The following is a 22,497-nucleotide window of genomic DNA, read 5'->3' as shown; positions in this document are numbered from 1 at the left end:
ATTCAGAAGAAGAGAGGATCCTGGGATTCAGATACAAGGTAGACTCCCTTGAGGAGTGGGGTCATGGGAGATGCCCTGTCTCATCCTGCTGCCTCAGGAGTGAGAGTCTGTTCATAATTTATAGCGCTTTATCTCGGTCCTGGGAGAGCTTTTGAGCTGAGCCACCTTGCTTGTACAACACAAGGAAGGTGCCAAAATGTGGGCTGGTGGGATCTGTTAGGACGGTAACTCCAGTGTGTAGTCTCCACTTTCTCTGATGTTGGTATGCTGGCTCCGAGAGCGGGACAGAGCTATTCCAGGGAGGTCTTGACTTCAGAGGGAGTTGTGGTTTTCACCAGTTCACTGTAGTGTGTTGACCTTTTCATTGCACTCTTTATTGGACGTAGGAACGGATCTTGGAACTGTGCTTCTTCAAAGTCCCACCCCACCCCCCCCCCTGCCCGCACATACATGCATGCACACACGATCCCTTTACAGCTGTGTTTTCATCATTTAGCTGTCCGAGATGAAGTCTCCTGGGCTTGGCTGTCCAGCATGACTACTAGAAGCTACTCTCCTGCCTCAAACATTTCACTAGCCTTTTGCATGTACACTAAAAGGCGGGCTCCTCCTCATGGCTGGCAGATCCCGAATCTCCTCTCTTGCAACATTTTGTCTTGATATTTTCCATGCACACTAGCTGTTATTTGCCCTGACAGTGGCCGATGAACACTTACTTACCTTTTCCAGGAAGCTCTTAGAATTCATGCCTGGAAAATACTCCCTGAACAATGAAATCATCATCAGAATACTACTTGGTACCACTTACTGAGATTTTCTGTAGCCCAAATACTGTTCTAAGTGCTCTCCAGACATACTGTCCCATGAACTTAGAAGCAATAAGCTTGTGAAATTGGCATTCTGGCCTTCTGTTTTTTAGATAGTAAGTGTGGCCCTAAAGAATGAAGTGTCCTAGATTCATGGTGTTAATGTGTTGTAGAGCCTGGCTTAAAGTCTGTCTGATTTTAGACCCGTTTTCTGGTACTGAAGATTCAGAAGTATTTTGTCACGGTTAGATTGCAATGATTTCTCGGTGGACACTCTCAGAGCACACTGCAAAGTGAGCCTGAAAATCAAAGGAAACATTAACATGACCTCATTATCTTCTGAGCAAGAAACTTTTCTCAGATTTTCTAGCTTATTGATAATGTAGGGTATTATTATCAAACTTGCAAATAAACCCTCAGTAGCACATGGTGTGTGTGGGGGGTAATGCCCTGGGTGTTTGAGATACTCCCTGGCAGTTCAGTGGAACAAGTTTTAGAACTCCAGTTCTGCACTGTTTCTTGGGGCTTCATTGTAGCCTTATTATTCTTGAATTGAATTCAGAATAAGTGTGAACCATCCTGGCCCCCTCTTGAAGACAGTGTTGTGATATGTCTTCTGAGGACAGTCTTAGAGGCAGGCTCCAGAGTAGTCTGCCTCACTCTTTCTTTTCTCTTTGTCTTCTAATTAAAGTGAAACATTAACTTTTTATCACACGTAATAAACTCAGGGACTTTGCATTTTAGTACAGACTGTAAAATAAGTGAATTGCATCGTGGAGTGTCTGGTGGGGAAGCACAGAGAGTAAGAACACACTGTCGTATGGAACAGGTGGTCGTTGAGATGAGTCTCTCTGAGATCAAGGCTTGACCTCTGCCTCCAAACTCTGCCGCATTGGTGACCCAGTCTTCACCATGTGGGCCTTTGAGGGACATTTCAGATCCAAACCTGCCTACCTTTGTATGTCCCAAATACGCTTTTTGTTGTTGTTGCATGAAGGCCTTTCATGGAGGCTTCTTCCTTCCTTGACTCCCACTAGGTTAGCTGATGCTTTCCGTGCTGGGCTACCACACTTCCGTGTTTGCTGTAATAACAAACATCTAACAGTGTATGTTGTTTGTCACACTAGCCTGTCTAGTATATCCTGCTCATATCCCCTTTGTACAAATGAACATGAAGAAGTTAGTAACTTGCCCAAGTTCATCAGTTACTTGTATTGAAGCTAGGAACTAAACATGTATCTGGTTCCAGAGGCCGTTTGCACATGACCTCGCACCTTTGACAATCTCACTACATGTAAGCTGTGTGGAAGGCACACACTCTTGCAGATGTGAGCTTATGTGTGTGCCTCTCATACTGTCTACGGATGCATTTGCTAAATTATATTTGTTCCTTGACAATTTCATTGATGAGTTCTGGCTTTCTTCATCCCTATTTTCTTTTATCTTTCTTTACTCTGCCCCCACCCCAATCTCTTCCTCACATTCATATCTTTTTGTTTTGTTTTGTGACCCCCAGAGTTTAAACAGGGCTGTCTGTGTGGCCTTGGGTTTGGAACTGTTCTGTGGAGCCTGGTGGATTCACCAGTGGGTACACAGCTGAAGACAAGGACTCTGTCTCCCAGAGTCTTTTCAGTAGCCAATTCTACCTGTAAATTCTTTGAGAACCATGTGAAATTTACTTCTGCTTTCTGGTACTTTATGTACATTCTCTTGATTGACCTGCGATATGAACAAAATGTTTTCTCTTGTAATTTGTAAGGTGTTAGCCAAAGTCTTCTGAATTCTAATGGGCATGGGTCATTGGTTCTGAATGGGACTTGGTTTTGAGTTTGATTTTCATCTTACCGTTGTGCTCTCTTTTGTCCCCAGACCAGTATTAAGGAAGGACAGCTGCTGAAGCAAACCAGCTCTTTCCAAAGATGGAAGAAGAGATACTTCAAACTTCGAGGCCGTACACTTTATTATGCAAAGGACTCAAAGGTAACTCAACAAGACTGGTTCCAAGCACTGTGTGTCATGACTAGATGGAAACCTTTGATTGTACAAGCTGCATTTGTCTTGGAGCCTCATAGCTTATCTGTCCTCACATGGATTTATTATAAATGTGGTCATCCTTCAGTCCACCCCAAGGGGGAGCTATCGAGTCATATGGGTGGCTAGTCTAGCATAGTTTGATTCTCTTATTTCCCTCTAATTAAGTTCTAAATAACTTAGAATAAATTCAAAACTTTGGGTTTCCTCTTTCTTCCCTCTTAAATCTTTTTCTGACTATAAGAAAGTGAGAGTTGTTACAGCTGTTAGGAATTTACATCCTAGGGACAGATAGCTGTAAGTTCACAGCTCAACTCATGCCCAGACCACAGTGTGCCCTGAGACTGTCATGTGCTACTGAGAGAAGCTTAAGACCATACCTGCCGAGTGCTTTCACAGTCCCGGGCACAGATAATCTCTTCATTATGGTAGCAGTTAAGAGTGAAAAATCACATCATAATAAAATTGAGGCTTAAAATAATTTTTATATAACAGTTGAATGAAATCATAATGTAGTTTGGGAAGAAGATCCCTATTAAAACTAATATTTTCATGTTGCCTGAAAAGAAAACATTAAGATGCCAGAGGAACAATCATTTCCATTTTTAACAATGCATGTTCCTGATGTAATCAGTAGAGTCATTAGTAGAAGCTGAACAAAACAACCAGTCAGCAAACCTAATTCTTGGATTGTGGAACAGCAGTAGAAGGAATGACTGAATACTCAGGTTAAAGTCATAACAAAATCAAGTAATCTTATTTTAAAAGTCTGATGTTGCCTGTTGTCCCTGGTCCGGCTCCATTGTGTCTTTGCACATTCCTCTGTAGAAGCATCAGCTTCTTGATTACCTTGATTTGACTGTGTGTCCCATTAAGATGCTCTCAAATCGTCCCATGTATGAGATGATGCATTTGTTTTCTGCTGAGAAAATTGTTGGCGACTTTCCATAGCATTTCCTTGTGACTCCAGTCCTCCATGTTTAAGAGTCTCTCTCACACTGCAGTGAGCTTTGTCTGTTTCATGTACCAGCCATATTGTACAACCCTTCCAGTTTGGGAGCATATCTAGTCGAATTAAAGTGAATTAATAAAATTATAGTAAACTTAGCATAACCTCCTTAACATAACTCCCTGGGAGTTGGGAGAGTAGAAGCTATCAGAAAGGGGAGACATGTTTCTCTGCAGCCCTGGAGGAAAGTGGTTACTCCACTTGTGCTGGAAGCCCACTGGCTTGAAAGCTGAGCAATGAACAACTCACTAAAAATTGGAAAGACTCATTTATTTATTCATATTTACCAATGGATAATTTGTTCCTTTAAACAAAAATCATATATTTTTTTTTTCTGGAGCTTTCACCACTGACACTTTTTGATTAAATAAGTGTGTAAGAGTGTGAGAGAAACACGGTATTCTGTTTGCAGAGCAGTCGTGATGGGGGTTGTCCTATGTTTCTCTTATTGGTTGATGAATAAAGCTGTTTTGGCCAATGGAATTCCCAACAAAGAGGCAGGGAGAGGGGAGGCACCATGTAGCTGCCGCTGGGGAGGAAGGACACCAGGGAGTCACCTAGGTAAGCCAAGGCCGTGTGGCGATACACAGATTAATATAAATGGTTAATAATTAAGAGAGAGCTAGCCAGTAAGAAACCTAAGCCAATGGCCAAACAATTATACATATGTATTAAGTCTCTGAGTGGTTATTTCGTATCGGCTATGGGGACCCCGTGGGCAGAGAGAAACAGGTCCAGTAGGACCCAGACAAGACAAAGAAAAGTCTCCCTTTACACGGTCACCATCTTATTTGGACACGTTTTGGAAGGCAAGGACAATAAGGTCCAGAGCATTCAGTAAGTCACCATGATCTGAGCCAGGTTTTGTTCTCAGTCTCCACTCAGCAAACCTGTGGGCAATGATGCCTTTGACTGCCTGCAGACTTGTCTCAGGCTTTAGCGTGTGGGAGAATGAGTGTGTGTGTCCTTCAGTTGGTTCTCATAAGATAGCAGAGAGGCTCCAGAAGACAACGTTCATTTGTGCAGAAGCTACATAGGGTAGCCATGTTGAATGGATTCGTTCTTCCTGAGACAAGCTTGTGGAGTGGCCCCAAGTTAACATTCATGTTTGATTCTTGATGTCACTTTCATCTTCATTGTCATGGGCCGATAGTGAAAATGTACTGAAGAGCCGGCTTTCTACATAATGAGTTTGTGTTCTTGTCCACCAACAGTCCTTGATATTTGATGAAGTCGACCTCTCAGATGCCAGTGTCGCTGAAGCAAGCACAAAAAATGCCAACAACAGCTTCACGGTATGGTTCTGTTCAGTTGTCTGTTCCAGGGCTGTGGGGTGGCATTTTTGAAGCATGCGTAGATGTTCAAGTCAGTCCTTACTGACACAATTAACTCTAATAAATGTTTTACATTCTAACACCAAATATATGCTCCGTTATTGGCTCAGTAAACTTGGGTTTAAATGTGTTTTTCAAATATGTATTTTTGAATATGTACATTTAAATATATTCTTACCTCTCTTCTCTCTCTCTCTCTCTCTCTCTCTCTCTCTCTCTCTCTCTCACACACACACACACACACACACACACACACACACACACAAAATGGCTCATATCTATAATCCTAACACTTGGGAGGCTGAGGCAGGAAGAGTGCCGTGAATGTTAGGGCAGCCTGGGCTACACAATGAGACTGTTTCAAATAAACAAACCAGCAAGGACTGTTTTCCTTTTCACTTTAATTTTTTTGTTGTTGTTTTGGTTGTGCAATGTTTTACTCTTGGTTTTTGAGGGCCCACCACCCAGCTGCCAGATAAATAACACACAGAGGCTTATTCTTACTTATGGACACCTGGCCTTAGCTTGACTTGTTTCTAGTCAGCTTTTCTTAAATTATCCCATCTACCTTCTGCCTCTAGGCCTTTTCCTTTTCTTCTGTATATCTTTCTTTCATTCTTACTCTGTGCCTGGCTGGGTGGTCCTCCCCTTCTTCTCTTGTTGCTCCCCCGTTCCTCCTTTTATTTATCCCTTTCGACTGCCAGACCCGCCTATCCTTGCTGCCATCTTGCTATTGGCTGTTCAGCTCTTTATTAGACCATTGGGTGTTTTAGACAGGCAAAGAATCACAGCTTCATGGAGTTAAACAAATGCAGCATAAACAAAAGTCATACAACTTAAAATAATTTTCCCCAACAGTTTTGTTTTTTCAAGACAGATTTTTCTGTGTAGCTCTGGCAGTCCTGGAACTTGCTCAGTAGACCAGGCTGGCCTTGAGTCACAGAGATCTGCCTGCCGCTGCTTCCAGAGCACTGGGATTAAAGGCACCACTGACTGGCTCCTTTTTATTTTTTGCTTTTTGTGTTTTTAAAGCTTTTACTTCCTTTAAATTAATCCTTTATTTAATTCTATTGTTCTTAAGTTTTCAAGACCTTTGTTATTTATCTACTGTCTTAAAAACCAATATTTTCTCCTCTTATTTTTATAGCCGTTGCTATAGTTCAGGCTTTCATTTCTCCTCACTTAGGTAATTCATCAGGGAACTTTGGAAGAGGACTCTTCTGTTCCGGCCTATTTTCTAATCAGAGGTTGCATTGCATAAAGGGACTAGCTTGTTCGCCCTCACCTGCAAATTGCATCTCCACTCAAAAGAATAAAAAAGATCTTGTGTGGTCCTTCCCAGTGTCCTGATGTTGGCCATCCACACCCTGCCGCCCAGCATACTATGTCCCAGCTTTCCTGTTCCCCAACTGGTTTCTTTCTTCCTGCAGTTGTTGAAATTCTACCTCTTTTCCCATTTCTCTGTCTCTTTCATTTACAAAATCAAAGTATAAATTGACTTCCTATTATATCACTGGCATTTATGATAATTAGAGAAATGCCGCATAGGCGATATCTTTATCTATCTATTTGCATATGTAAATCTCCCTCTAGATTTCCCTTAGTTCAGGGAGCTCCTGTGGCTCCTCTGCAGCACCACACTCCTAGGCTGCCCTGTAATGCATTGCTTTTGCTAAGTCGTCACACCTACGCACTTCCAGCCCTCACAGGGAAGTCGCTGGTGCTGACACCAGTGTCTGTCCCTTAGATGCACAGAGCCGGGGAGACAGGTAAGCAAACAGAGAGGACCATGATAGAGGTGAGCTCTGGTATGGAGATGAGTGGGGAGAGGAAGCAAATAAATTCAAATTTAGTCTTATTGATTTATGGGCATGTGGATAATTCATAGTGTAAACAGTGCTTTGCCGCTCCTTCTCCCCGGGGAGAGTTTAGTTTGAGAAGAGGAAAGCCAAGAATAGAATCCTGGGAAAATGTTAAAATGTAAGGTTTGACTGGAGGACTGAGTGAAGAAGTGGAGTCACCAGCCGGTGATGTCATAAGAACCAGCGTCAGAGACTTTCAAGATGGAAGTCGCCAAATGTCAGGTGCTGTGGAGAGGGCAGGTCCAGGAGGAATTGAGAAGGTGACTTGGGTTTGTGGACTTGGGGCTCGTTCATGTGGTCACGTGGTTGTGAGTGGTTTCCAGGGCAGGGTGGCATGCATCAGGCTGCACAGTTAATTCGGAGTGAGACCAACAGGCTCTTATCTGAGGCTTCGGTGTTGGAAGCACAGATTGATGGGAGCATTGTGGTTTCTGTGTTCCTTTTCACTTGGCTTTTGAGTGTGTTTATATGAGGAACGGAAGGAGCTATTAGATGGGGCAAGATTGCTGAGTGAGCCAATGGATGTAAGAACGGGGGCACAGTGTGAGCACCGAGCCGGGATGGAGGCAGGTGTGGGCAGCAAGCATGTGTATTTCAAGCCCAAATAGTATCATTTTCTCAGTGAAACCAAAGACCAGGTTGTGTGGCTCTGAGTGGGAGATTGGGAAGGCTTAGAATAGCTTCTGTGGAGAGCGGCATGGAAATAAACCATCAGGGACCTGTAAACTATGTCCACTAAAGACTGGCTTTAGTAATGCCCATGCAATCTGTGCTTATAGAATAGTCTTGAAATTAATAGAGAGCAAACAAATAGATTGATCCAGAGCAGTGGTTTATAAGACCTTGGGGCAGAGGGGTAACGGTGATGCTGGATGCTTGGAACACCAGTGGCTTATAGCTTAGGCTGCTCTGCTTGAGGATAAAACAGCAGAAGGCAGAGATAGCCTTGCTGTTATCTGAGCAGGCTCTGTAAACATGAGACACTTGGGCTTCCAAGGCTAAAGTATTGCTTATTATTCAATCCTCCAAATGAGGGTGGGCTTGGCTAAGATAGAAAGTACCTTGCTAGTCCTACCAGTGGGACTAGCCATTTGCCTTCCTCTGGTAATGAACATTTTTTTTTTAAATCAAAGAGGGCTAGAGTTAATCTGAAGGAAGGTCCTAAAGTTTACAGTGTTAGATAATTTCAGGTGAAGGGAAAATGTGGGGCTTAGAGCAGATACAGGCAAAGGAAATGGAAAAGCCTGCGTTTGCAGGGATCATGCAAGCCGTCTGTGCAACTATTCTTTGCCCGCCAGCTGCGTTTGTTTTCTCCTATTGTAGAGAGAACTTGCCCTAGACTGCTGTATGCCTAGGTAAGTCTCTATTTTTATCATGGCCCCATGAGGGCAGAAACTGTGTCTCTTTGTACTGGGTAACACCTTACTCATAAGTGTTCCTTGGTTTTGATACACATGATCAGATTGTCTCTCAGCATGAGAAGACTTGGTGCCTTGGATATGTCATCACCCAACTGTTCTTTCTGAAGTTTGTTAGACTGGAGAGGTAGAGGCTGAAAAGTTTAGGCTGCTTAGCATTGTGCTACAGTAGAAACTGGGTAGAACTTTCCATGTCATAAAATGGAGCAAAAGGCATGTTTTCAAGTGGTAATTGACCGTCTTCCTGCTGAAATATTTAAATATCCTGCCCTCTTAGATCAGCTTCACTGCTACTGACACCGCTATTTTAGCTGGTTCGTGTCAGAGGTTAATGGTGCAGTGTGATGGGATTGCGGTTGGAGACTAGGAGTGGCCAGTTTCTGGTCTTCTTGAAGTCCCTAAGGGTGATATATTGACAAGAAATGGTGGTACGTGGACAATCTATAAATAGTTGGTGGAAAACTTACGCTTTGCCTGAAAATGAATGCTCAACCCTGCTAAGATGGCTCATATAGAAAGTGTCCTACTGAGCTGTATCAGGGTTACTTCTGCATCCGTGTTTGAGTCCCACTGAGGCACATGGCACCAAGACAGTAGAGCCAGGAGATTGTGGGTGTGGTATAGACCTGTGTACACTGTGCATAGTGTCTTACAGAGTCTTCCAATCCATGTTTTACTTTCATATCCTGGGTACTATCTTATGAGTAAATTAGGTTGGTGTTCATTAGGTTGTTTCTAGTGCAGAGCTTATGAGCTTAGGTTATGAAGTCAAAGAGCCTAGTTCAGCCCTGTTATGTGACCTTGGCCACATTAGTAGTTAATCCCTTTAAAGATATCTACAGTGGTGGAGTAAGTACCTGCTTCCTAAGGCTCTCGATATCAAATTAATGTGATAACATATCAAATATCTAGACAGTGATGAGCACCTGCAGTTTAGTAGATGGTAGTTATCCTGAATGTAGTGCCCATCATTCCCCCTTATGATTGGCAGGATATGGCCAATTTCTGAAAGTTGGGGAATTTTGAAGGTTATGGAGATGAATTCCTTCTTAAGGAAACATTCCATCTGCCTTTCTTTGAGAGGTATAAGGACGATCTTTCATCCTATGTTAATGAGCATGGTTGAGAAAAGCAACCAATTAGCAATGAGATGGCAATCACAGATGGTTAGGGTAATGTCATTTACCAGTGAAGGGCTTTCAGGTGATTGAAACTTTACTCCAGACACAGCTCCCACAGCTGTTTAGATGAGTCTCTTTAAACCTAATGGAGATTAAGATAAACTTCAGACAAATGAATGATCATTTTAAAGACACTGTATTGGCATTTAAGTCTTCATCTGAAATAACTGGCCAGGCTTTGTGGCATAGGCCTGTAATCCCAGTTGAAGGTTAAGGCAGAAGACTGTCAAGCTCAAGGCCTGCTTGGCTGCAGGACAGTTCAGAGCTAATTAAACTGGGCAACTGCATAGGACCTTGTCTCACAATAAAATGTAATATAAAAGTGCCAGGAGGCTGTCTGTCTGGGAGAGAACTCTTCTGGAGGATGTAGGGGGCCTGAGGCCTCATCCCCAGCATTGGGAGTGGTTGGGTGGCAAAAGATGGCAGAAAAGAGCATGGAATATCTGTTTGTGTGCTTATATGTTTAACTCAGAAGGGATGCAGAGATGCTTTGGTTAATTTAACCATCCTTAGCATTTTTCAGTAGTCATTGAGCTGTGTGTGAAGTTCCATTGGTAGTGCATGTTCCCCAGGTCAAATGCAGGCCCCATGTGAACAGAAGCTCTTATGTCTATATCTGAAAGAGTTCTGGAGCAAAGAGCTCTTACTGCCAGCGTTACTTGCTCAAGCAGGTATGCTGAAAGTTGCTTTAGCACTGACTTCCTCTCAATTTAGAATCACCTAGGAGACATACCTCTCTCCGTATGAGGGTATTTCCAGAGAGGTTTAACTTAGAGGGGAAGACCCATGGTAAATATGGGTGGCGTCATCCCCTAGGCTGGGAGCCCAACTGAACAAGAGAAGAAGGCCTAAAGAGCTTTAGAATTCTCCTTTCTCCTCCTCCTGGTCTGAGGAATGGGGGAGACCCACCCACCTGTTCCTGTGCCCATAGAGCTGACTGTGCACTGCTGCCTTGTCTAGCCTGCTGTGGTGGGGTTCTTTTCTCTAAATGTGACCCCAGGTAAGTCTTTTCTCCCTTCAGTTGCTTCTAGTGAGGTACTTGGTCACAGTGGCCAGAAAAGACCCCAGTATGGCATTCAATTATGATTCTGACTGGAGAGTTTAAAGTGTTTACATTAAAAGAAACCAGCAAGCAAGGAGAGCATACCGTGGTGGGCTTACAACCCCGGAAATTCTGCATCCATACCATCTTTGACTGAGCAGCCTGGGTCCCTGGGAGTTTGTTTCTGTAGTAGTTGCTTTCTGTTTATTCTGCTTTCCCTTGGCTTCCCTTCAGTTGGCAAAGTTCAGCCTGTCTTCTCTCTGAAGAAGGATATCGCATCCTTTGAACCTCGGAAAGTGTCAGTTTGCTTTCATCCAGTAATGTCTCAATATTTAATTTGTAGGGAAATGACTGAAACTTGCCTTTTCCCGTGTGATATGTGAAAAGCCCATCCTGTAAAAGGCACACATATAATCACCTGAGTCCTTAGCTAAAGAAGTTACCTACCTTAGTTAATGATATTGATTCTTGTTCTAAACACTTTATACCTGTCATCTCACTTAATTTTTTTTTATACCAATCCAGTGAGGCAAGACAGTTGTTATTGCTGCTAGATTAGCAAGGAAACAGAGAAGCAAGTCTCTAAAACATGGGACCCATGTAGGGTGTGTAGCCTTAGTTTGTGCTCTTGACCACTCTGCTGTCCCCCCTCTGTATTTGACCATTTAGATATATAGTGATAACTTATTTTATCAATGTGTGTGTATGTATGTATGTATGTATGTATGTATGTATGTATGTATGTATGTATGTATGATCACTTTAATAGTGATCCTCTGTTTGGTCCCATGTTCACTTGTCTTTTCTACATCATCAGTGAGAATCTTAGGCTCCAATACTAGATAAATAGCAAACTAGTGCTGGTTACACTTCAAGTCTAGAATATTATGGTACATTCTGGGTACTGGATCTTAAAGAGAAATGCTGACTAAATGAGCTCACAGAAGAAAGTGACCAGTATTTTAAAACTGTCTGGGAAACCTGGGATTGAATGGCATGTAAGGACTGTTTTTTTGTTTTGTTTTGTTTTTTTGTTTTTTGTTTTTGTTTTAATTAAAGAAGTTTGGGAATATGGGCTAACAGCATGGGCCCAGCAGCTTAAGGATTTTTTCACACAAGGCTGAGTTTCACATCCCCAGACCCACATAAAGGTGGAAGGCAAGAACTGACTCCAGAGAAGTCCTCTAAACTCCATACGTATACACCCCGTTGATGATGATGATAATGCTACTTTTAAAGTTTTTGGAATACTTGAGGAATTATTACATAGAAGAGGCAGCAATAGGTTTGTGTGGTTGAATTCACAAGGTTTATTTCAACTCAACATAAAAGAACTTTCTAACTAGAATCATCTAATAGAACAGGCCCCTTGTGAGGTAATGGCCTTGCTCATTGTTAGAAATCTTCAGTCATCTTCTTCCTTGTTAGCTGAAGGGGGCTCTGAGAGCCCTCAGGACAGGTCCATGTTCAGAGCTGGAATGAACATCTCAAGGTTGGAAGACCAAGAGCTGTGTAAATGTGGGGCTCTTGTTGGTTTGGGATAGTCAAGGAAGTGTAGCCTGAAGTGACTGCACAGTGGCCTCAACCCCTTCCACACATGTATCATGATACCACTCAGCAAGAATTTAATGACCTTCCTTCAAGAAGGCTTGGAGTGGTCAGTTGACCTGGTGTCAGTATGTATGAGCAGTGAGATGAGCTGATGGAAACAGAAATTTCCTTCCAGCTTCAAATTCTGTGTCTTCACTGATTCCCCAAGGCTAGCCTGGATTTGTTAAGTGAATGAAAGAAGTATTTGTGTTGAATGAACAAATGAATGATATTTATAAAGTTATGTTTTTTCTTTGGGTAAGCAGTAGCCTTTCATGTTTAAGCATAGGCACAGAATTTCCCCATTTTTCTCCATGATGTTTGATTTTCCATATCTTAGTAAACATTTGCATCTTCATGAAATTTTTATATTATATAAGTGACTCAGACTATTTTTAAACCACTAAGTCTTACAGATATAATTCTTGCCTCTTATTAATCATTGTAGTGGTCCCAACTTTGATTACGTAAATATTAGAAACTTAAGAGTAGCCAGTCTAATTATTTTATGTATGTTGACTCAAATATTTTATGATACTTTAAAATGACTCTATGTTAACATTAATATACTACCTAGAGGCTGAGGCAGGAGGATTGCAGTGAGTTTGAAGCCAGTTTATGTTACATAGTGGGTTCCAGTCCAGCTTCTCTCCTGAAAAAACAAACAAACAAACAAAAACAAAATCCTGTTATCTTTGGGCCTGTTGCCAGAGTTTTATGAGGCTGGTGTCCTAGGTGGCCTTCAGTCTGAGGCATTTTGTACAAGACCAATAGGGAATTTCTGTCCAGTTGAAGTTTCTCGAACCTTGGTGGACTGTCTTAGAGGACTGACCTCCACATTGTTTCTGCCATATTGTAGCACCTAGTTCCTGCCACACTGGGCCTTGGGACCAATGATAAACCTATATTTCTAGTAGCTGTTTCATTTACAAGGTCCTTCATAGGTTCTAGATACATGGTCCTGAGCTGATTACGTCACTGTCACCCTGACCCACAGTAGTCCCTTGTAACTATATGGAGTTAAGCATTAAGAACCCATCTTTTCCCTGTAGAATTTCTGCATGAAGGACTGGTAAGGGTGCTTGTCTCAGGTACTGAACCAGGAGCCACAGCCTCTACGTCATCCTTCTCTGCAGAGGCTCTGAAAATGTCCAGGCAGGGTGAAGGGTTTCTCACTGCCAGTTGAAATCATATGCAGACACATTCTTCCAGGAAGGGCTACATGATTTACTTGAACTTTAGGGCATTTATTTAGATGAAGGGTTTAGTTAAAAGCACTTTGGCCCCTGTGGGTACGGACTGAGGGCTCTATAAAAGACGAATTTCTGCTTCATGTCAGTGCCTGGACTTAGGGACCTAATGTGGGCAAACGAATCACTGGCCAGAGTAACAGTTTTAAAAATAGAATATTAAATATCTGAATATGGCTAAAGAGGGCCTGCTAGCTGATATCCATTTAAACGAAGCAGCAGAACCCTGAATTCTGGAGCCTTCCATCCTGTACGACAGGTTCTGAAGAATAGAACTCAACCTCATACCTCACAGATTCTAGCTTCATTGGACCACATGAAGTATCAACCTTTTAGCTTTTAAAAATGTATTTAATAATTGTTTTATGTTGAATGTTAAAAAATGAAATAGCACCAAGGAAAGCTTGTGCTTTTACAAGATCTTAGCAGTTGAAGGTATTTGTTATATAGCAGAAAACAATAAATTTATTTCTGAATCCTCTTTGGTATGTAAAACATGATAGTAGTGAGTATGTAGCTACTTTTAATTTTATATTTCATTCCATTATCTCAGTAAGCCCGAAGAACATCCTTCCTTCCAGGAAACAGATTAAAGGGGTTGGGGTTCAAAGAACTTACTTTGGGCAGATTATTGTAGTTATCCAAAAGCACATTTAATATTTAAAATTTGAGTGCTTTCCATGAGAATGAATGGCATATTAGAATATTCAGGATCATATGATGGTAGTAACCTGGTAAACGACTGCTTTCTAAAAATTATTTTTATTTTATGTCTATGGATATTTTGCTGACATAAATATTTATTTATGTCTATGAATGTGTATGTGCACCATGTATGTCTGTTGCCCATGGAGGCCAGAAGAGAGTGTCCAGTCCTTTGGAACCGTAGTTGCTGATTTTGTGAGCCACCATATGGGTGTTGAACCTTTGCAAGAACAATCAGTGCACCTAGTGCTGATTCCTTTCTCCAACTCCAAGGATCACCATTGTTGACAGGATGTGTTCAGATCTGACCATTCATAGTGAAGCTATGGATGTGGAACAGTATACCAGTTAGCAGCGGTCAGAGTACTTGCTTATTGTCCAGTGCAATCCTTATGTGGGTCGCTAGCCTGTCTTTATTAGACAAGTAAGGAATAGACATTTTAGTCTTCCTTGGTATGAACACTTCCCAGGAAAGATTGTAGAAGTTGCTTCATCTCTTGATCTGAGCCTCCACTGCCTCAGCCTCTGGAATCATGAAGGATAAGTGAACCGTTCTGTATATGCTTGCAAAGGAATACATAACGGGTATCAATTGTACATTGTCATAGCAAGACTGGAAAGGACCAAGATATGTCAGTCAGAGATGATCGAGTTATGAACACATGACAACCGAATGCTGTGCAGCCATTTGAATTAGCTGTGTGCCTGCAGGCTGACTTTATTCAATGAGAAAACTCAGATGTAGGACAGTTAAGATTCCATAACGTTACTGTGTGCTTGTGTATGCGTGTGTTTTTGTATATTTAAACTGCAAGGGAGCCCATAGTTCTCATATATAGATAGACTGTCTCTGGAGAGATGCACAAAGAAGCTGACCAGTGTTTATCTTTAGGAAGGGAAGTTGGTAACTGGGTCAGGTTTAAGCGGCAGACATTTTCATTCTAAAAGTATTTTGAATTTTCTATTAAGAATCACATATTCCCGGCCCTCTCTGGCAGTTTCCCATCTGGTGCACTTGACAGGAGTTAGGAATTAGCATGAGAAGTACCTTGGGCAATGCTGCCACTTCCAAAGAAAGCCTGGTAGGGTAGAAACCAGTGTGCTTACCATGGAAAGGAAGGCTAGAGGGCTGTGGCGGAGTGGGGGGCAAGGAGATGAAGAAGCTAACGCAGAACTAGATTTGGGGTATAAGTAGGATTTGAGTCAATAGTAGGAAATAAACATAAAATCAGGTTTACAAGAAGTGAAAACAGGATGAAAGTCCTGGGTGATGTGAATTTGAACTTATTGTGAGATCTCCTGGGAACGTCGAGCAGGCAATTGGAGAGGTGCGCTCAACTCTATTAAAGTGATTTGGGGGTCTTTTTCCATGGCTTATTTTAAGTTTATAGCAAAGTTAAGTGTCCTCTCCACTACTCAAGTTCAAGCACGGACTAATGGAAAATTTAAGTTTTAGAAGCATCCCATTTGTAGTGAGCAATACAAAGCAAGATAATTATTTTGTTTTGAAATTTCCCACTGCATATGTGTCCTGTATAAAGCCATTTACAGCTAGAAACCAAACAGTTTGTGCCAAGGGAATGAAGCTAATGCATTGTTCCCGATCTGTGGTGCAGCCTGAAAATACCAAATGAATGGTAACATTTTTAATGCGCCCATTAACTAATACCACTAATTTACAGTGGGTGTGTCTGCAGCTACCTACATAAATAATTTCTGATACACTGTGACCCTCAGCATTACAATTAATGCAGGAAATTCTGCTTCTCACATGTGTTATACTTCCAACACAATGCCAAATGAGATTATATACCTTGTAAATATTTTGTTCTCTGAGGGTGCCTGGTTTGCAGTGACCTGTCTACTAGTAAATGAAGCTGTGATTGTGATCATTGTGGTTAATTTTTGCCAACAACTTTCTTAGGCCTTTTGTTGTTCATCTTCAAAAAGCACATATATACCTGTGGGGTTGAGATACTGCTGCAAGCATCTGCAGTTATTATCATTGTGTATGTGTTTGCGTATGTACAGGTGTGTGTGTGTGTGTGTGTGTGTGTGTGTGTGGTGTCTCTCTCTGTGTGTGTGGGCACTAGAGGACATTGTTGCTTGGCTGTTCCTCAGATCCCACTTACCAGATTGTTTTTTGAAGACAGGGTCTCTCATTAGCCTGAAACTCACCAAATGGACTGGGCTGCCTGGCCAGAAAGTTCTAGGAATTTGTCTGTTTCTACCTTACTAGATCTGAAGTTATAAGTACACAGCCCCGTGCCAGGCTTTTGGTTCTGGAGAATCAAACTCAGGTCCTCATGCTTGCAAGGCCAGCACATTACCAAGTTAACCATTTCTCCAGGACCCCCTTTCATTATTATTTTTAAATAAGAAAAAGTGAGTAGTGTGTGTACTACTAGCCTGTCCTTCCAGAATGACCAGCACAATCTTTCCCATCCTTTGTACGTGATGGCTAGGAAAGTGGGAAGAATTTAGTTCAAACCGAGTACATGGCCTTGGGTGACTTGTAAAGCCTTTGAGCCTTATGGTCATGCAAGGAAAACAGCAATTGTTACTTTTTGAGTTATGCCAACATATTTTACAATAGGAGTATATTCCTGGCCTGTTACAACTATCCAATAAATGGCTACTCATAGTATGTGGACATACAAAAATTCTAAACATCAGCACTAGAACTATCTAAACTTGAAGCCATGGCTCAGGCCATTAATTCTGCCTCCTAAGAAGCATACACTCAGATCTTAATGGAATGTTCCAGGCACAGCAGCCTGTCTGCATCCTAACTCATGTCATCTGTTGCCTTTTCCACAGTTTAGAGAATGTGAGGCAATTTATACTGGTAATAAGAGAACATTGAAATCCATGGGTTTTTTTTTTTCTTCATAGAAATAGACATTAGAATTTATGTTACATGTTAAGGCAATTCAAATTAACTTCAGTTGTAGATGGAAGTCAAATTAACATGGAAAGTGACATTGTCATGAAGCCATAATTCTTTAATCAAGAAATAGTGGTGAGTTCAGTTTTGTTCTACTGAAGATCAAACTGAAGGTCTCATGAATGCTAACCACACTGGGTCACTGAGCTACACTCCTAGCTCCAAGGAGATTTTGTAAGGAGAGAGACAAGCTGATTTTATCTTACATGAATTATGGAAATAGGAATTGAGAGCTGTTGTCAGTCAGTACTCCTTCCCATTACAGTCAGTGCTCCAAAGCCTTAATTTGTGAGCTTCTGTGGAATTTAGTTGCCTGGACAAGGAAAACGACATTATTTGTATAATGTGAGTTTGATCTCAGGGAAGGAGGTAGGAGGCCAGCCACTGGTGACTGGTGACTGGGTTCAGAGCCAGGCATTGCTTCGGTTATTTCTATGTGTAAGGGGACTAAGACACTCAAGTCCCTCACCCTATCCCTTAAAGAGTTTAGGTGTCAGTGCTTGTTCTGTTGATGTGATAAACTCATGACCGAAATCAACTTGGGGAGGAAAGTGATTATTTGGCTTATACTTGCGGTTGGCAGTTGATCACCAAAGGAAGTCATGGCAAGAACTAGCAAGAGCAGAGGGTGGACCATAGACCACTGCTGCTTTCTGCTCACCCCAAGGCTCATGTCATCAGCCTCTTATATGCAGCCTAGGCCACCTGCCTCAGGATGTTACCAGCCCACAGTGGGCTGAACCCTCCTACATGAATTAACCATCAAGAAAATGCCCCACAGACCTGCTCACAGGCCAGTCTGATGGAGGCATTTCTTTACCCGAGGGCCCCTCTTGCCAAGTGTATCAAGTTAACATCCAAGATTAGCCATCACAGTCCTTTACAAATGACGAATTTCAAACCTAGGGAAACATTTAGGATGATTCTGTCATGGATGCCACGTGCCTCTTGGCTACCCCCTCTTGTTCCCTGTTTTATTCCATTGCTTTATCCATTCTCTTTCCCCGTTTTATCCGAATTGTCAAGGCAGATCTCACCTCATGTTACTTAACCATACACTGTTCTTCAGTAAACATCCCTAAAGCTGTGAAGGGGAAAGGCCAAGCCGAATACAGCTGTGCAGTTCACTGTTGCATGGTGAAGGAATACTAAATTGTTTTCTTTTCCTTGCTGTAACAGTGCTGTTGCTGCTTTTATGTTATATTACATAAGAAATAACCAACTGTGGACCGATCATTTAGGGTTTTTTAATTTTACTTTTTGGCAATATGTTGTACATAATTAACTCATACTTAATTTGAGAGATAATGGAGGGATCAATGCCTTTCTGCCAAGGACAGGAGTCAGGTATTCCTACAAAAAAGAAGAAAGGCACACTCTGGGCAAGGATGACCTCTGTTACTCGTGGCTTCTGAGAATAATGGTGTTCTGAGTCTCCATCAGTCACTCTTCAATACTTGACTCTTGTCCTCATTGGCCACTGTCACAAGTGAGTAGTGTTTGATGCTGCTGTAGAACTCTCCCACGTCAGTGTCATTGACATTGGTAATTACTTGATTTCTAGCTTGATTGTAGAAAAGAATATTACATCCAGAAAGTACACAGCTTCCCCATGCCAGATAAATCGGCAGGCAGGCATGGCACAGGCTTCCTTGTGTTTGTAACAAGCCTGCCTTTTATTCTCAGTGCCTCTGGGGCTTTTTTGACTTTTGAGATTACACATCTCCATGCCAGGACCCCCCCTGCCCCGCACACCACCCAGAGATCTGTAAGTTGGTTGCTATTCAGTCAAGGTGATTGACCAGTGAGAATCGGTCAAAACAGAAGTGCAGATTGACTGAAAGAGCTTTGATGTGAGTAGAGGCTATGTCTGTGTGTGGTTGGTGTACAAATTTAACGTGGTTCTATGCTGACATTCCACAGGGAATGATGTAGAGTCCTGTTTACGTAGTGCTATGCTTACACAGTAACATTTCTTAGTGATTTCATTTGTAGATTAGTAATGAAGTGTGTCTGTGGTGTGCGGGGGGGGGGGTGTGCACACACGTGCCACGTGCATGTGCACATCAGTCAGGCTTGATTTTATCAGTGCTCTATAATGTCTATAAATTATTCAACTTTATCTTGGATATGGTAAAATTTGTGTTTCAGGACTTCATGCAACTTTTTTTCCCATTGACCCACTCAGTGTATATTCTATTGGGTTCACACAGATAAAATGAATGTATTACATTCCATCAATTTGATAAATGTATCTTTTTTTAATGTTAATGAGTATTTTGCATGCATGTATCACATGCATACAGTGCTCAGAAAGACCAGAAGAGGGTGCCAGATCCTCTGGAGCTAGGTAATAGGTGAGCCATTATGTGGCTGCTGGAAATTGAACCTAGGTCCCATGGATAACAAGTGCTGTTAGTCACTGAGCCATGTCTCTAGGCCCATAAGGCCCATTCTTATCCTGAAATTCTGTCTTCTTAAATTTTGCTGTCAGTTGAAAGTACTCATGACACTTTCCTTGGCCAAAGTATCCTGAATGAGCTCACTGTGACGTTATGTTTTGTACTACTAATGCTATAATGACATTTCTTCCATTAAAATGTAAGCAACCTTGAAAGAAAAGATATGTTACACCCCTATTACCTATTAATACTTCAGAAAAGTTAGGTAAATAATTGTCATCTTAGAAAGCAGATGGGGCTTTAACAGTGAGATGATCAATTGGTTGAAATACTGATGCCAGAAACTAGACCACTTGGGAAGCCAAGTGTAAGACTCAGATCCACAGAAGTTTGTGAATTGGCCAGGTGAAAAATCGGGACTTTAGCTATTTTCATTTCTACCTATCAAATTCTGGTGGATTTCAACGTATTTTAAAAAACATGGTAGCACAGAAATTTATGCAGAATAGCCAAAATGAAACATTAGAGACCATAATCTCCTGTTGTATATGAGGTGTTGTACATGGGAGACTGTTTTAGACTGGTGATCCCGTAGGGAGTAATGTTGTAGGCAGATGCGAGTCCTGTGTTCAGAAGGATGCCACAAGAGAAACAGAAAAACACAAAGGTTAAGAGTATCTTTTGGGGGCTGGAGAGATGGCTCAGAGGTTAAGAGCGCTGACTGCTCTTCCAAAGGTCCTGAGTTCAATTCCCAGCAACCACATGGTGGCTCACAGCCATGTATAATGTGCCCTCTTCTGGCCTGCAGACATACATGCAGGCAGAATATGGTATACATAATAAATAAATAAATCTGAAAAAAAAAAGAGTACCTTTTGGTTGGGCGGTGGTGACACACGCCTTTAATCCCATCACTCGGGAGGCTGAGGCAGGCAAATCTCTGTGAGTTTGAGGCCAGCCTGGTCTACAGAGCTACACAGAGAAACCCTGCTCAAAAAAACAAAACAAAAAAAGTACCTTTTGATACTATTGAGACCAGGCACTGCCTTTACTGATAGGAAATTTAGATGCTTAAACTACCTTTCATGGTTGATGACCCCCATGAGTGACAAAATCATCTGGGGGGCTGTGCCAGAGCATATCCAAAATTACATCTAAAATTATCCTTACCTCCTCTCGAAACTTTCAAGATGGCGCTTCTGAGAGTAGAGATGGGTGTGTTTTGATGAAGGCGGACACCTGTGCTTTTGCAATCCTCGCTCTTGGATAGTGGAGGTCCCCAGTGTGCTCTGAAAAATGGGGGCATCTCTGTTCCTAAAATAGTCACTTAAGATGCGTGATCACATTGCAGTTTGGCACATTTAAGTTGTCAAAGTGAATTATTTCACGCCATAAAAAAAGAACGAGGAAAAAAAGCAACATGCATAATTGAAGAGGTGGATCTAGATTTCGAAAGGAAGGATGGAAGAAGGGTATTAAGACTGAGAAGTTGACAGTCAACAGGGATGGCAGAGCTAGTGTTAAAAAGGCATCGTTAGAGCTCATTGGTCTGTGGAGAAAGTCCAGTTCTAGCAGATATTGACAATAAAATTAGCATAGCCCACTGATAGTGCCTGGTGCCTTGCTCTCCAGGAAAGACTTCCTGCTCGTATGAACTGGTTTTGCAGCAGTGTGGCTCCAGATAAAACACAGCTTGTCCTAGCAGAGTGGACAGTTAGAACACTGGGTCCAAAATCAGGGTTTCCTAACAGAAAAGTTGTCTGACTTGGAAAATGACCAGAGACTGTTCGAGAATTTTCTTTCCAGACATCTTAGTTAAAGCAAGGAGCTCTCTGTCTTCTGTAGCTTGGGTATGATAGATAGTAACGATGGATGCTAAAATTCTCTCAGCTGTACAGGGGACTCTAGGACCTCTTCATTTTTGCACCTTTTTTTTTTTCATTCACTACTGTTGCTTTAGGTAAGGTAGGATGTAGTGCTATAGGAGAATCTTTTTTTTTCCTCTCCTCCCTTAATTCATTGGTTATTTTCTTTGTCCAAGGAGGATGTCACTAGGTCACTACCGTAATTCTGATAGTGTTAGTTTACTCTAGGCATGGGGTTTTATTGGCAGAAACCTTCATTTTTAATTAATGCTCTCTTGACTTTCATCTTGGATCACAAATACAAGAAATAAGTACGAAGTTTGTAAATGACAGTGCAGGTGCCATGTCTGCCAGTGGAGAGAGACAGACAACTGTTAGTTACCTAAGCCTAACCTGGACTGACTCATCAGTGAATCCCTGACCACCATTGAGTTACTGCTTTGTCCCTAGTTAGCTTCAGAAACACAGGCTCAGAGGCATGGTCTCAGCCCCAGAGACGAGAGGATTCTGGTGACATTTAGGCCGGGTTGTTCTGACTCTACATATAGTTCCCTCTAATTCACGTCTATGTACAGACTTTTCATTTTTGAGCTCAAACATTGTTGTATAGAATGAAAATTACCAGTAGACCTTGGCTCTCAAACTTGTTTCCACTTTGGAATCACCCGGAAGGGGTTCGTTTGTTGTTTCATTGTTTTTAAGGATTGGTACCCTCGCCTTTGTGTGTAAGGGTCTATGTGGGGTGTGTAGGTTGTTGGTGGTGGGAGTGATACAGGTAACTCTATTTATAGCTGAGCATCCCACAGACGTTTATTCTCTGTGCTTTGACCAGTTGTGGCTTTCTGCATTAACCATCGTCCACTGCTAAAAGGAAACTGTTGTGATGAGGTCTGAGGTCTGCGCTAATGTATGGTTTTAGGGATGTGACTTTGAGGTCAGTTTGACATTGTACCCGCCTCACCTAGGGGCCTATGTACAGGGTTACATACCTCCTTACGGAGTGAGCTTTAAATCCAATCAGAAAGTAGTTGGTTACCACATCAGTCATCATTTCA

At 42.0% G+C, this 22,497-nt stretch overlaps 1 protein-coding gene across 2 annotated transcripts in view; it reads left to right on the top strand.

Moving 5' to 3' along the window:
- Window positions 1-22,497, top strand: part of Dgkh (diacylglycerol kinase eta) — a 164,264-nt gene that overhangs the window by 80,013 nt on the left and 61,754 nt on the right. For both annotated transcript variants that reach the window (XM_027390077.2, XM_027390079.2), the window contains exons 3-4: window positions 2,676-2,786; window positions 5,061-5,141. In XM_027390077.2, the coding sequence (XP_027245878.1) occupies window positions 2,676-2,786; window positions 5,061-5,141 (192 nt within the window). The remainder of the gene's footprint in view (window positions 1-2,675; window positions 2,787-5,060; window positions 5,142-22,497) is intronic.

Source organism: Cricetulus griseus (assembly GCF_003668045.3).
Source record: "Cricetulus griseus strain 17A/GY chromosome 1 unlocalized genomic scaffold, alternate assembly CriGri-PICRH-1.0 chr1_1, whole genome shotgun sequence".
NCBI classification, from domain to species: domain Eukaryota; kingdom Metazoa; phylum Chordata; class Mammalia; order Rodentia; family Cricetidae; genus Cricetulus; species Cricetulus griseus.
Note: the sequence above shows the minus strand (reverse complement) of the source record. Positions and strands in the feature narration are given on the sequence as shown.